At 28.7% G+C, this 13304-nt stretch overlaps 2 protein-coding genes across 2 annotated transcripts in view; both read left to right on the plus strand.

Annotated features, from left to right (window-relative positions):
* LOC108748411 (alpha-tocopherol transfer protein-like) overlaps positions 1-3806 on the plus strand; it is a 5064-nt gene extending 1258 nt beyond the window's left edge. Inside the window, exons 2-5 of the mRNA XM_018486572.1 lie at positions 310-469; positions 2897-3002; positions 3084-3456; positions 3665-3806. Of these exons, the coding sequence (XP_018342074.1) occupies positions 310-469; positions 2897-3002; positions 3084-3456; positions 3665-3744 (719 nt within the window). The 3' untranslated portion in view covers positions 3745-3806. The remainder of the gene's footprint in view (positions 1-309; positions 470-2896; positions 3003-3083; positions 3457-3664) is intronic.
* Positions 3807-6965: 3159 nt separating this feature from the next.
* On the plus strand, positions 6966-11002 carry LOC108748283 (alpha-tocopherol transfer protein-like). Its single transcript, XM_018486332.1, has 5 exons — positions 6966-7560; positions 9415-9574; positions 10139-10244; positions 10339-10711; positions 10881-11002. The coding sequence occupies exons 1-5, from the start codon at positions 7374-7376 to the stop codon at positions 10946-10948; spliced, it is 894 nt and encodes a 297-aa protein (XP_018341834.1). The 5' UTR covers positions 6966-7373; the 3' UTR covers positions 10949-11002.
* The last annotated feature ends 2302 nt before the right edge of the window (positions 11003-13304 follow it).

Below are 13304 nucleotides of genomic sequence, written 5' to 3' on the forward strand. Positions count from 1 at the left end.
AATGTGTTGACTCTTACTTTGCCCTTTATTTATTGTTATTTATTTTATATAGGAAGAATCCTTCAATTTGTTAAATGTTTAATAACTGTTCTCTGCGATCTATGATAAATCTAGAAAAACAAACAAATAGTAATAAGAGCTCTCTCAACTATTGGTTTCTAAACGTAGCTAATATGTAATTAACCTTAGCGTTAGATAATTTAAAAATTGCGCAGTATCTAACTTAGATTCTGCGCAATTTTTGTGCATCAATTGTAGCTTATTTGAAAAGAATGTTTAATCCCTCTTTCTCTTTCTCTCTGTATGTAGATGACTTTTTTATCCTGCGATTTTTGAGAGTCTGTAAATTTAATCTCGAGAAAACTAAAATCAGGATAAGAAACTATTATAAGCAGCGATCCGACTTACCGGAATGGTATACAAATATAGATCCATTTCGACCAGAACTGCAGGAGCTACTTGATTTGGGGTAACAATCATTATTATTGATTATAAAAATGTAAAAGTTTATAGAATAAAAATTTATGAGGTTTTACAATAAATTTCTTTACGCATGCGAAAACTAGGTCGATATATCGAAGCGTTTGATCTGACTTAATCTAAATGTACAGTACCGGTTAAAATTACATCACCTTTCGATTTTTTGAACACAATTTTTGTCAAAGTGAATCAAAAGCACTCAAATTTATACACTTTTTGATAGTTGGTGACAATTGTACCTTGTAATGTATAATGAACTTTGATAATTATATCCTATGATTTTTTAATTTTGTACTTATTTTCCCAAAGTCGCATTATTGTATACTTTCTTTACTTTTTATGATACAGCTACAGTTTTTATCATCATGATCTAACTTTAGTAGTTAGATTTAGTGTTTTAGATTATGACAAATACTTGTGATGCTCAAGATATAGATGAACGGCAATAGAAAGTCATCGTAAAGAGCTACAAATAAGGATAGTCGTACATAAAAAGCTCGCTCAGCCAATTTGGCATCTTCAAATCAACAGACCAAGTTTCTTAAGCGTTGAAAGCGAAGTTATGTTAAGAAAAAGAAGAGTAGCCGACCACATTACACTATTTTTCTCATTGATCGCAACATCCTTCGCATATCCCGCAGCAACCCACACCGTACAGCACCGAACATTGCTGAAGAAATATCGACTTTTGATAGTTTAATCCATCTGTGCATATTATATCCCGTAACCTGCAGGCCGGAAAATTGTGCGAACTACGATTCGTGAAGGAACCATTCATTTCCGCAAAGAATTGGAAAACGCGAGTGGAATGGATCAAAGCACACTTCAACTAGACAACTCAGCAATGATCTGACATCTTCTGAAACGACAAATCAATGTTATACCATCATTATCAAACAACATGAACTTATTATGTTGCGATCGATGATAAAAGTGTAATCGGCCATTCTTCTTCTTCTTAACATCTTTTGTCATAATGTAAAACACTAAATCTAACTACTAAAGTTAGATCATGACGGTAAAAGCTGCAGCTGCATCACAAAAAATAAAGAAAGTACAATAATGCGACTTTGGAAAAATTAGTAAAAAATTAAAAAATTATAGCATATAATTATCAAATTTCATTATACTTTACGTACAAGGTACTGTCAAATGTCAACTATATAAATTTGAGCGCATTTGATTTACTTGACAAAAGTTATGCTCAAAAAATCGAAAGGTGATATAATTTTGGCTGGTACTGTATATACATTCTCTCTTCTGTTATTCTGATTCAAGAAATAATGCATCTTAGATTATTTGATTTAAAATATTGTAGTTCATCGAAATCTTATAAATTTCCGCTCAATAATTGTAATCGTCAATTTCTTCTATAAAAATAAGATCGCAACATTGTCGTTCTTAATTACTTCATTGATTAAAGTTAATTATGTTAATTTATATTAATTGTTGTAAGTTAAGAATTTTATTAGTAATATCAATTGATAGTAATGAGAACCGATAGACTGTAAGTTATTCTTGATTTTTTTACTCTTATCTGTCTCTTATATATAGTTCTGAAATTACGTCCACTAATCACGTGCTATCCCTAATAAAAAACTGAGTTAAAAAGTCCTTTATCATTTTGCAATTTTCGCAATAGTTAACGAGACATTAACCCTTATCCTGCTAGGTACAATTTGGCCTCATCCATATTAACGGGAGCACTAGAATCCGTCTATTTTTTCACCTATTCAGATTTTTAAAAAATTTAAAAATTCACTAACATACTTTCAACTTTCTAGAATAAATATTGGCACTGCATTTTGGAAAATAATTAAATGTAGTATAATTTATAATTACCAAAAGACGCGAAGAAATTTGCACGAACAGGAATTGCTCGGTAACTAGTGACCCTCCTTAATAGGAGGTTAATTTCTAAACATTGCCAAATAAACAGATAAAATCGATGTATTATTTTAAGATAACTTTCAGTGTTTTGTACAATTTTGTGCAAATATTTTGAAGATATTTCTTAAAGAACTTTTATTAAAAATACCTTAAATTTGTTACGCGTCGATTTTAGACATTTTTTTTTCATTGGGTAATTAAAAAAAGATATTGCGAAAATTGCAAAATGGTACAAGATTTCGATTCAGTTTTTTATTAGGAATAACACTGTATAATTAATGGGTGTTATTTCAAAAACACTCTGTAGTACTACAGCAAGATACTTCACAAATTGCAACTTTAATTTTAACGACAAATTGCTTACATTTAAAAATAAATTTGTTAATTTTTTTTTCATTTTTGTTACGTATGTCTATTAGTAAGAATATTTTATTAAATATATTCAAAGGCTAAATCATTATAAAACTAAAAAAATATATTTAATTTTTCGAAAAAATGTAAAATTTTTTGTTTATATTTATTATAGTTATTATTTGCCTCTACGGAAGCCAGATAATCAAGGAAGATTAGTTTTTATTGTGCACGGCACACGACATGATCCGAGAATACACAAAATATCAGATATTTATAAGGTAAAAATAAATATAATGTAACAGTTCGAACAAATATCATATTTTCAATTTGCACTGTTTTATGACGGACGATTTTTTTAGGTCGGCATGATAGCAACAGAAGTAGCGATGAAGTGTTATCCTGCAGCATCCGTGTATGGCTATATAATATTTATAGATGTATCTAATCCAACTTTACAACATCTTACTCAACTCCGACCCTACGTATTAATGAATTTTGTCCACGCATGGCAGAATTGCTATCCAGCGAGGGTCCAGTCAATTAACATATTCAATGCACCGGTATTCTTCGATGTTGTTGTGAAAATTTTTAAATCTTTCATGACGGAAAAGTTGAAAAGCAGATTTCACGTCTACTCACACAGAACGATGCAGAACTGTTTCAAGGATATTCCAACTAACATCTTGCCTGTTGAGTATGGCGGCACTGATGGTACAATTAAAGAATTAACAGGTAATTGCAGTAAATTAGAATTTAATGAATGCATTTAATAAATAAAGGATTGTTCAACAGCATTCATCAAAAACAAAATTACAAGTACATGCTTAAGAAATGTTAATTAAAAGTTGTTAATAATTTCGTATAATTCTAAAACGTGTAATAGATATAAATTAACTTTAGCATATAATTCAATTTACATAAAATAAACACCTTTTTGCAGAATATTGGAAGAAATTGATCGAAGAGAATCGCGACTGGCTTGTGAATAAAGAGAAAGACAAAATTATCATTTCGAAATAGTAGATTTTGTATCGATAGAGAATATTTGTTCTTAGTACACGCTTCAATATTATACATTTATTATCATTATTCATTATATAAGTCACACTTTATCTTTAGCGATATAAAAGAGAATATAACCATATTTCTTTCTTCCTTTTGTTACACAAAGAGAACTAATCAATGATGTTATACGAAAAAGATAAATTATAAAACTTTAAGAAAAAATAGTAAGTATAGTTTATATTACGTTTTTGAACAATTATGTTTGTCATGTATTTTTAAATTATCTGCTTTTCACGTATATATCGATATATGGCTATATACGTAGTAGGTATACTATAGTAGATACTATATACTAGTACATAAAATAATGTAACTATATAAGTATATCTTTATGAAAAATTATATTTGTATATATTTTGCAGGGTTGGAAAAGTTACTTTGTAAAAATACAGTTACAGTGTTTTCTTTCAAAAGTAACTAGTAATATATTTCCAAGTTACTGAGACTAAAAATTAACTCACTACAGTTACTAAAAAGTAACTTTTCAATTATTGTACCTTTTAGTTACTTTTCTGTTATCATGATAAAACAATATGAGTGACATCGATATCAATAGGGCTATTAAAGAAAAAAATAATTTACATTTGCAATTTACTAACCAATCAAAAAATACTTCGAAGCATTTGTTGTGGACCGTATCCTTAATCATATATAGTTACTAGTTATTGGAAGAAATGTAATTAAGTTAAGTTACTGAAAAAAAATAACTGCAACTGTAACTTAGTTACAAGTAACTAATTATTTCTCAATCCTGATATTTAGTTTAAAAGACAGGTACGCTGCGTAATGTAAAAATTTTAGCAATTAAGCTTTTGTCATTATTGTTTGTACATCTTTTGGACTAAGAATAGATAGCAATTATTGTGTACATAGATTTGTCACGGCAGGCTTCTAAATTATCATTATTTACTGTAAGCAGCGCAATTATTACTGATAAAAATGTGCTATAGACATCGTGACGCATTGTAAGTTGTAATGCCTCTCCTTGTCCGTCCTTTGATTAATTGTATTTGTTCAAAAGATACACTACCAGCGAACAATGTTAATTACGATAGCAATTTGTTAAAAATTGCGAAGATCAATTAATTTCCAAACAAAGGTAAAGGTGCCTTTTTGAATCGAGCGTCGAGCGTCAGCATTAGAGAAAATGCAGCCTTAGAGTCGCTAATCGTAATTCAATTTTTGTACAAATATATTCACGTAAACATTGCATGAATTACATCTCAAATATCGATAATATGAAAACTCTGATTAAAGACTACGTAAATATGCGCGTATTATTAACGGATCGCTTATATGTATAGACTAAATCAAATATAGAGAAATTTTTTCAGACGCAACTTCTGCGCTTATTCAATGAAATTATCGTAACAATAACCATGTCATTAAGTAGATAAAATGCAATGTTTATCTCTTTACGTGTTAAAACATATTGCGAGCAATTTCTCTCAAGTTATGGAATTACAGAGAGATAAGGTTCATTTACTACCGCTAGTAATGCAAGCAGACCTTAATGATTATTTCTATAATGCGCCGTCTCAATATATTTATATAAATTAAAAGTAACTCATCATTTTTTATGTTTATTTTATGAAAATGTCATTTAAATATTATAATATCATATTTAATTGCTTTAGTACATACAAAACAGTAAAAATATTATATTTGCTTGTGCTTTCACAAGATGCAGTTTTGCTCCACTTCTATTTAGAAAAGAATGGTGCTTATATATAATATGTACACCAGTGACATTCTTAACTTTTTTATAATTATTTTGTAACTAAATGAAACTTATCAAATATTTTATATAGTTGTATTCATATTTACATCAGTGCTGGGATTTAGTTGCACATTTCGGCTGAATGAATACGAAAAAGATTTCAGCTTGGTTCCTGCCCCTTACTTCACCATCTCGCGCGTAGCCGATTACCAGGGATGGTGAAATAAGGAATCAAACTAAAAATGAGCAACTAAATCACAGTACTGATACTACTAATTTATATGATAGTTTTACTTTAAAATAAAAATTTATAATAAGGTAGCTGAGCTGAATAAGACCCACCTAATTTATTTCATTTTAAAAAAATTTTATTTATAATATATTGAATAAATAAGGGAATACTGAAATAAACTAAGTGAGAATCAAATCTTTATTTCATTCATTCTCAAAAGAAAAATATATTATTTATGTAGAATATATATATAAATAAACGAAAAAAAGTTTTTGTTAAACTCTGACATTGAGCCTTATTACTATGCATATGAATATAAAAGACACAAATCAAAAATAAATTGAAAGTAAATTAAAAGAAAGTATTACAAACATTATTTTTTTAAATCAGTTTTAAAATGATTATTAATCATAAAAATGATATTCTTTAGGATTTACTCTATCCTCAAATATTACAATTATCTTTAATTTTATTTGTAATTAACTCTTTAATCTTTAGAAATTTCTAACAATTTGAATGCAATTTTGGCTTCTTAAAAGATAGCAGCGTTGAAAGTCGTTATTCTTTACGGCGTAAACTCCACACATAACAAACAAATAATTAGCTATAATAATAATTATATAAATGGGCCTTATTTAATAAGTACATTTGTTTAAAAAAAATACTAATACTTATTTCAAAAAATTGATTCATTAGTCATTTTCCATAGTTAGGAAGTTGAATAATATTATAATAAATTATGAAACATTGTGTACTGGTAAATTTTGCAGCGGATTGTTATAAAAATGGCTCATACACATAAGTTTTTTTTGTATTAAACAAACGTGTTGCTACCGATTCCAATTCTTTAATCTCTTTTTATCTACTTCCTGTGACATATCTTTTATTTAGTGCTGGGCCTTATTCGACTCAGATATCTTACATAATGTTCTTATACCTTTTATTTTAAGTTAATTACAATTTTGAAAAGTGCAATAATTAATTAAGATAATTATTCTAATTACTCTAGCTAATAGCGCTTTGTTCTAATCTTTTACCGAGAGAGTTAAAAAGAAAATAAATTATTTCTCTTTCTCTTTCATCCTTTCGAAGATGAGTACCACTGGACTCTAATAATACTCGAACGTGCTTGTTATGATTCATAGCAGCAGAGAGTCAGCAAATTATAGGATGGTTAAAAAGAGACAGATAGCCTACATCGCCAAGCTACGAAGAATTGTTGCAGAATGATTAGACAGAGATAGGTGGCTCTTTATCATTATACTATCTTATTCTCATTTTTTACTTATGAACGTAACATAACAGTGTGTGTGTTCGTGCGTGCGTGCGTGCGTGTGTGTGCACGTTCCTGTATTATTCGAGTTCAGTGATGAATATTAAATATTCATTAAGTTAATCAATCTGAATCTATCATTATGTACTGCAGATGGCGCAATATCTGATTATTAAAGCTGATTTGTCAAGGCAATTATTCCAAAGAGCACGTAGATTCCAAAGAGCACATACTTGTGCATCAAATTGTCTGCAGATCGCGCTTATCATTGATCGTGCATCGCGCGTTGCGTTCGAGTTTTCATAACTAGCACATGCGAGTCTCTGCGTGGACGAGGTTTCACATTCACTATCATTGCGATGGCGAGTAACTACAGCGACAGCGTCGTGCATCACACTAGGCAAGAACTGACAAGTGACGATAAAAAATATGCAGCGGTACATTTGAATGAAACTGACGAGATGAGAAAGAACGCCATTGCGGAGATCAAACGCTGGATCGAAGAGTGCGACGATTTGCGCGTACAAATCAGTAAAAATGATAGAGGTAATGATTATGCATTGAAATATTTCGCTTGGGTTTTTTAATTATAATTTATTAATTTAAAAATAAAATTAGGGATGCACCGGATCGTAAAATTATCAGATATCCGAAAAGGATAAACATCAGATATCTGATTAGGTAATTTTTCAAGTCGGACATCCGATATTTTTCATCTGACCGGAACAATGTTTAAAAAAAAGCTGAGCAAAGAAAGAAAAAAAGAGCAAAAAAGAAAAGGGATTGTAAAGAAAAAATAGTGATAATGATTATGATTTTAATGTTATTGTTCAAGTTTGATTATCAACAGAGATGATAACTGTAGAGAAAAAAATTGTAATTTTGCAGCAATATATAAGATATTATAGCATGAGTATGCATACTTATTTATAGAACATTTATGTAATAAAAAATCAATGGTTATTAAAATATTTATATCAATAATCGTAAATTTATATCAATTGTCGATTATGTAAGCATTCTTCAATTACCTCCGGGCTCTCAGAGTCCTTTTTGTATAGACGAAAATTTGCCCAAGATTGACGGTCTTTAATAATATCTCGTCGGTGGTATGATATATTATTTTATCCTTCTTTAGTATTTGATGAGCAACAAGAACAAATGATGCATCAAGCATCATTTCATGTGTAATTCAAAACACGCTCTATATTTTATTTCTGTTTTATCTAATTAATAATAAAAATAGAATGACACGCTAGCACTGATAGTGCTAGCTATCGCTCCCCGAATGCAGCCTTAGCTAGAGTTCTTGCGCAATTTTTCTTTTTTTTTATCTCTCCAACATGAAAAGAAAGACGAATTGTGTACGAAGTTCAGCTGAAAAGAATAGAAGTGTGCATCAATGACTCAAACTTTCAATATAAAATTTTAACTAGATATATTCCTAGATACTAATGATATTCAACTATTCAGTCGAATAGTAAAAAAGTGCCAGACAATACCAGATACTGGATATTTTTCGGGTATCCGGTGCATTTCTAATAAAATAAAAATAAAATTACCTTCAACGGTGCCGAAGTTATACCTAATACTTAGTTTATTGAATAGTTTAAAGAATATAATTGATTTTTAATATCTTTAATTATATAATCAAGGAAGCAAGAAAAAATTTCCATATCTCTCTGTCATTCTAGTAATTAAAATATGTTTTTAAATATAGATGATCATACGTAAAATGTTAAATAAATTACTTTATTTAAATATTATGTAAAGATCAATTAAAGTAAGAAAATTCTAATACAAATAAGACCACGTCTTAGATTTGAGTTACAATTAACCATTATGAATATAATATATGTAATTAACGTTGCATTATTATGCAACAGTTAGATTTACTATTTCAACACTGTTCTTAAACTTTTTATGCGTTAATTACATTAAAGTTTTATTAGTCATTATAAATAACAATAAGATATTTAAATTTCTAATTTATACTTTTATACACTTGGATTGCTATACATATAAAGTTTAGCAATTTTTATTGTACATATAAACGTGCCATTTTAGACAAAAGATGTGAAATATATTATCTGTGCGGATTAACTTGGATTCGAGCAGAATAAAATACGATTATGCAACACATTTTTTTTTTTAAAGTGATCTATAATAATTTATAATTAAAATGCTTGTAAGTATTAATTTCCTAACAATAGCGTTTTCTTCATATATAGTATAATAAAATCTCTCTTTAATATTTTCTGATATTAAACAGATATTAAAAATTTTTGTTCCTAAAATACTACTCTATGAACGTATTTATAATACATAATAATAGACTTATTGTTAATACCGCTTTAATTGTAGTTTCTTATTTGAAGCGAATTTTTAATTTGTACACAGGTGACTTCCTTATCCTGCGATTTTTGAGAGTTTGCAAATTTAATCTTGAGAAAACTAAGATCAGACTGCAAAACTATTATAAACAGCGATTTTGCTTACCAGAATGGTACATGAATAAAAATCCATTTCGACCGGAACTACAAGAACTACTTGATTTAGGGTAACGATTATTATTTCAGAACGTTAATCAAATTTTGTGAGTTTCCTAATATTTTTTCTTTATTTCCTTTAATTCTCTAGAAACGGCATCAATTTTGTCATTTAAAATAAATAATTTTTATTGATTTTGTTAAAAAATGTTTTGTAAGTGAAGAATCGATATATGTCCTACTGGGATGTATCGATGTATAGTCTTTTTGCCAGGTGGAAGTATTACATTTTAGTGTTAACAGTTAATACTATATATTTCTATTATTAGTTTTTTAAATATAATTAATTTGCTCAGATCCCGAATTTATCCCGAATTTAATGTTAAAGTGAATGTTGCAATTTACACTGAGAAAATTAATTTTATTAATTTTAGATACACAACAGAATTTTTATAATGTTATTTTAATTTTACTAATAATTTGCTTAAAAATTATAAATCAATATTTGATAAACTTTTTTTCTTTTTAAATTTTAAGAATATTTTATTAAGAACTTTTGGAAATATTTGATGCATTGTTAATATCAAAAGATATTTTGATTTTTCGAAAGTTTGAAATATTTTATTCATGTTTAGGATAGCTTTGCCTCTGCGGAAACCGGACAATCATGGAAGATTGGTTATCATCATGTATGGCACTCGGCATGACCCGAAGAAACACAGAGTTTCAGACATAGCTAAGGTAAAGTAGCATAATGCTCGAATGTTTTATGATAGATGTTGTCATGATAAATTATTTGTAATTGTCTATTATTTCTTGACGGATGATTTTTTAGATCACCATGATGGCAATAGAAATTGCGACAAAGAATTATACCGCAGCATCTGTGTATGGCTGCTCAGTGTTCATAGACGTAGCCAATCCGACTATACAACATGCTCTTCAAATGCGACCCCAAATTATAATGAATTTGGTTTACGCGTGGCAGAGTAGCTATCCTATGAGAATTCAGTCGATTAACTTTATTAACGCAGCCAAATATATCGAGATTGTTTTGAGAATTTTTAGATCTTTTATGATTGAAAAGATGAAGAATAGATTGCACGTTTACACACAAAGTGCGATGCAGAACTGTTTCAAGGATATTCCGGTTAATATTTTGCCCATCGAATTTGGAGGCACTGATGGTACACTTCAGGAATTAGCAGGTAATTACGGAATAAATGGAATGAAATGTGACTTATTAGATGTGTGATACAGGTTTTCTTACTAAGTAGAAGAAAAATAAATTTTTTCTGATTAAATTGTTCAACAACAATTATTTTAAGAGCTCACTAATAAACTATATTAGGTAATACATAATATAAAAAATTACAGAATATTGGAAGAAATTATTGGAGGAAAATCGCGACTGGCTTATGGATGATGAAAAAAATTGTTACTAATCTGAAATAGTAAATTCAGAATCAACGAAAATGTATATTCTTAGCACACACTTGGATATTTATTATTAAATAGGTTGCTCTTACTCTGTTACAAATTTTACAAAAAAAAAATCTTTTTTCTGCTTTGCTGAAAATCAGCAGAAATCATAATATTATGTTGGTGACACAACGTATTGTTTATCTGTTCTTTCGTAAAAGATGAAAACTATAAAATGGAATTAATAATAAACTACTTAATTTTAGGCAGAGTAACTAATATTTTTAATTTATGCCAAGAATACACTCTATTTATATTTTGTATTTACGATCTAATCTAGTTTATGTTTTTTATAAAAACCCATCTCTCTACATCTCTATCGTAATGTTGTGATTGTAATGGTCATAAGAAAAGAAGTTACTGTAAACATTGTTTTTTACATAAGATGCTAACGCAGCAAAACAGAATGTTAGGGTCAAATAAAACATTGTAGATATCGCTTTTTTATTAGAAGAATAATGAAAAAAATGTTACCGAAAATGATGGGTTCAGCCTATTAATCGACCTCATCAATCAATGCTCGCGAATTTTACTAACCTCATTTTCATTACCTAACATATCGTTAGATAAGCATCGTAAGAGTCAATTCTTGCGACGAGCTTACGATAATTGTTACGAGCATTACAATCATTGTAAGGAGCTTACGATAGACATTATAATGCAGATGGGCTTTTATACATTTCTGCATATATTATTCAGCTCAGGATCAACAAAAATGTATGTTTTTAGCACATGGATGTTTAATTACTTATTAATTTGTTTATTAATTTGTATAATTTACTTAAATCAATGTAAATTTATTATATGTTAAAAAAGTGATTGAATGTCGCATAAATTAATGAAGTACAAGATGATAATTTCAGAGCACTAGATTCGAAATAAATCACAACAGAATTAATCCGCATATAAATTACATAAAGCAATAATATAGGACAAGGAGTAAAAAAGAAAAACAATTTATATTGTGATATATCGACGCAATAATAACATTTTTATGAAAAGATACATGTGCATATATTATATAAGAGTCCCATTTATGTATATAAATAAAATACAATACACTTTTTTTGCACTTTGTTGTCAAGTTTTTCTTTTTGCGTCGCACATTTTCGGTAATGTTTTATTTTTTTACTAATTATAAATGTCCAATGGCATATACAATTTTTCTCTGACAACAATGGTCCACTTCCATGTTAGAATTGCATTTTACGCATGATCACAATAATATATAATTTATTTATATATAAAAATATTTAATATTATTATATCAAGAATTCTTTATGTATTGCAGCATACATATATGTAAAACTGCGTTGATGTTTTCTTGGAATGATTACATTATTTATAATTTTTATTTATACACCACTGAATGACTACTATATGTGGCAGATAATTTTTGTTATATAATGTTACAGTTTGTAGTTCATGAGCTGATATCAGGTCATTATAAATTATAATGAATGATAACAATTTTCAATATGATGTTGTAATATATTCTTACTTGTTACAAATTGTTATATATACATATATATACATATATGATTTATAATAAGTAATTTGTAACAAATAAGAATATATAAAAACGCATGTAAAAAATATATATATGTATAATACAAGGTTTAATAAAGAAATAAGCGGACTTTTTGAATTACTCGCAATAGAATGTCTTAGCGACGTGCGGTTGCAGCACTACAATCTTCCGAGTAACTGGCTTTTTAAAATTGTTTACGTCTTGTTTAGTTTCAGAGTTATATATTGCTATTTGAGTGCAACGTATTTTAGTGTTCGTGGCGATTTTTGCCTCGAAATGAATTTTTGCAATTTCTGCCCTCAAGGTCAAACAATTAACTATCAGTACTATGATGGCGTTTTGAAAAGATTGCGCAAAAAAATTTGCAAAAAGATTATAATTATGACGAGACAACTCATGGTTCCTTCACCATAACAATGCGCCTGCCCACTCAGTCTTGTCAATTCGCAAGTTTTGTGCTAAAAAATCAGATGATTGTCCTCCCTCAGCCTTCGTAGACCTTGCTCCCTACGACTTTTTCTTGTTCCCAAAATTAAAAGTTTTTAAAATAAAAATTCAGTTTAAGACGAAAATCATCACGAACACTAAAACACGTTGCACTCAAATAGCAATAACTCTGAAACTAAATGAAATGTAAACAATTTTAAAAAAGCCAGTTACTCGGAAGATTATAACGATTGTAGTGCTGTAAACCGCACGGTAACGCTAGAACGCTCCATTGCCGAGTAATTCAAAAAGTTCGCTTATTTTTTTATCAAATCTCGTATATATTTTTAATTATATATATA

The sequence above is a fragment of the Trachymyrmex septentrionalis genome, unplaced genomic scaffold (genome assembly GCF_001594115.1).
Source record: "Trachymyrmex septentrionalis isolate Tsep2-gDNA-1 unplaced genomic scaffold, Tsep1.0 scaffold22, whole genome shotgun sequence".
Lineage (NCBI taxonomy): Eukaryota > Metazoa > Arthropoda > Insecta > Hymenoptera > Formicidae > Trachymyrmex > Trachymyrmex septentrionalis.

Excerpts from the sequence above, each read along its gene's own strand:
- LOC108748283 (XM_018486332.1), top strand. The coding sequence starts at position 7,374 with ATGGCGAGTAACTACAGCGACAGCGTCGTGCATCACACTAGGCAAGAA. Across the intron at positions 7,561-9,414 it reads AATCAGTAAAAATGATAGAG|GTGACTTCCTTATCCTGCGA; the intron begins GTAATGATTATG and ends ATTTGTACACAG. Across the intron at positions 10,245-10,338 it reads GAGTTTCAGACATAGCTAAG|ATCACCATGATGGCAATAGA; the intron begins GTAAAGTAGCAT and ends ATGATTTTTTAG.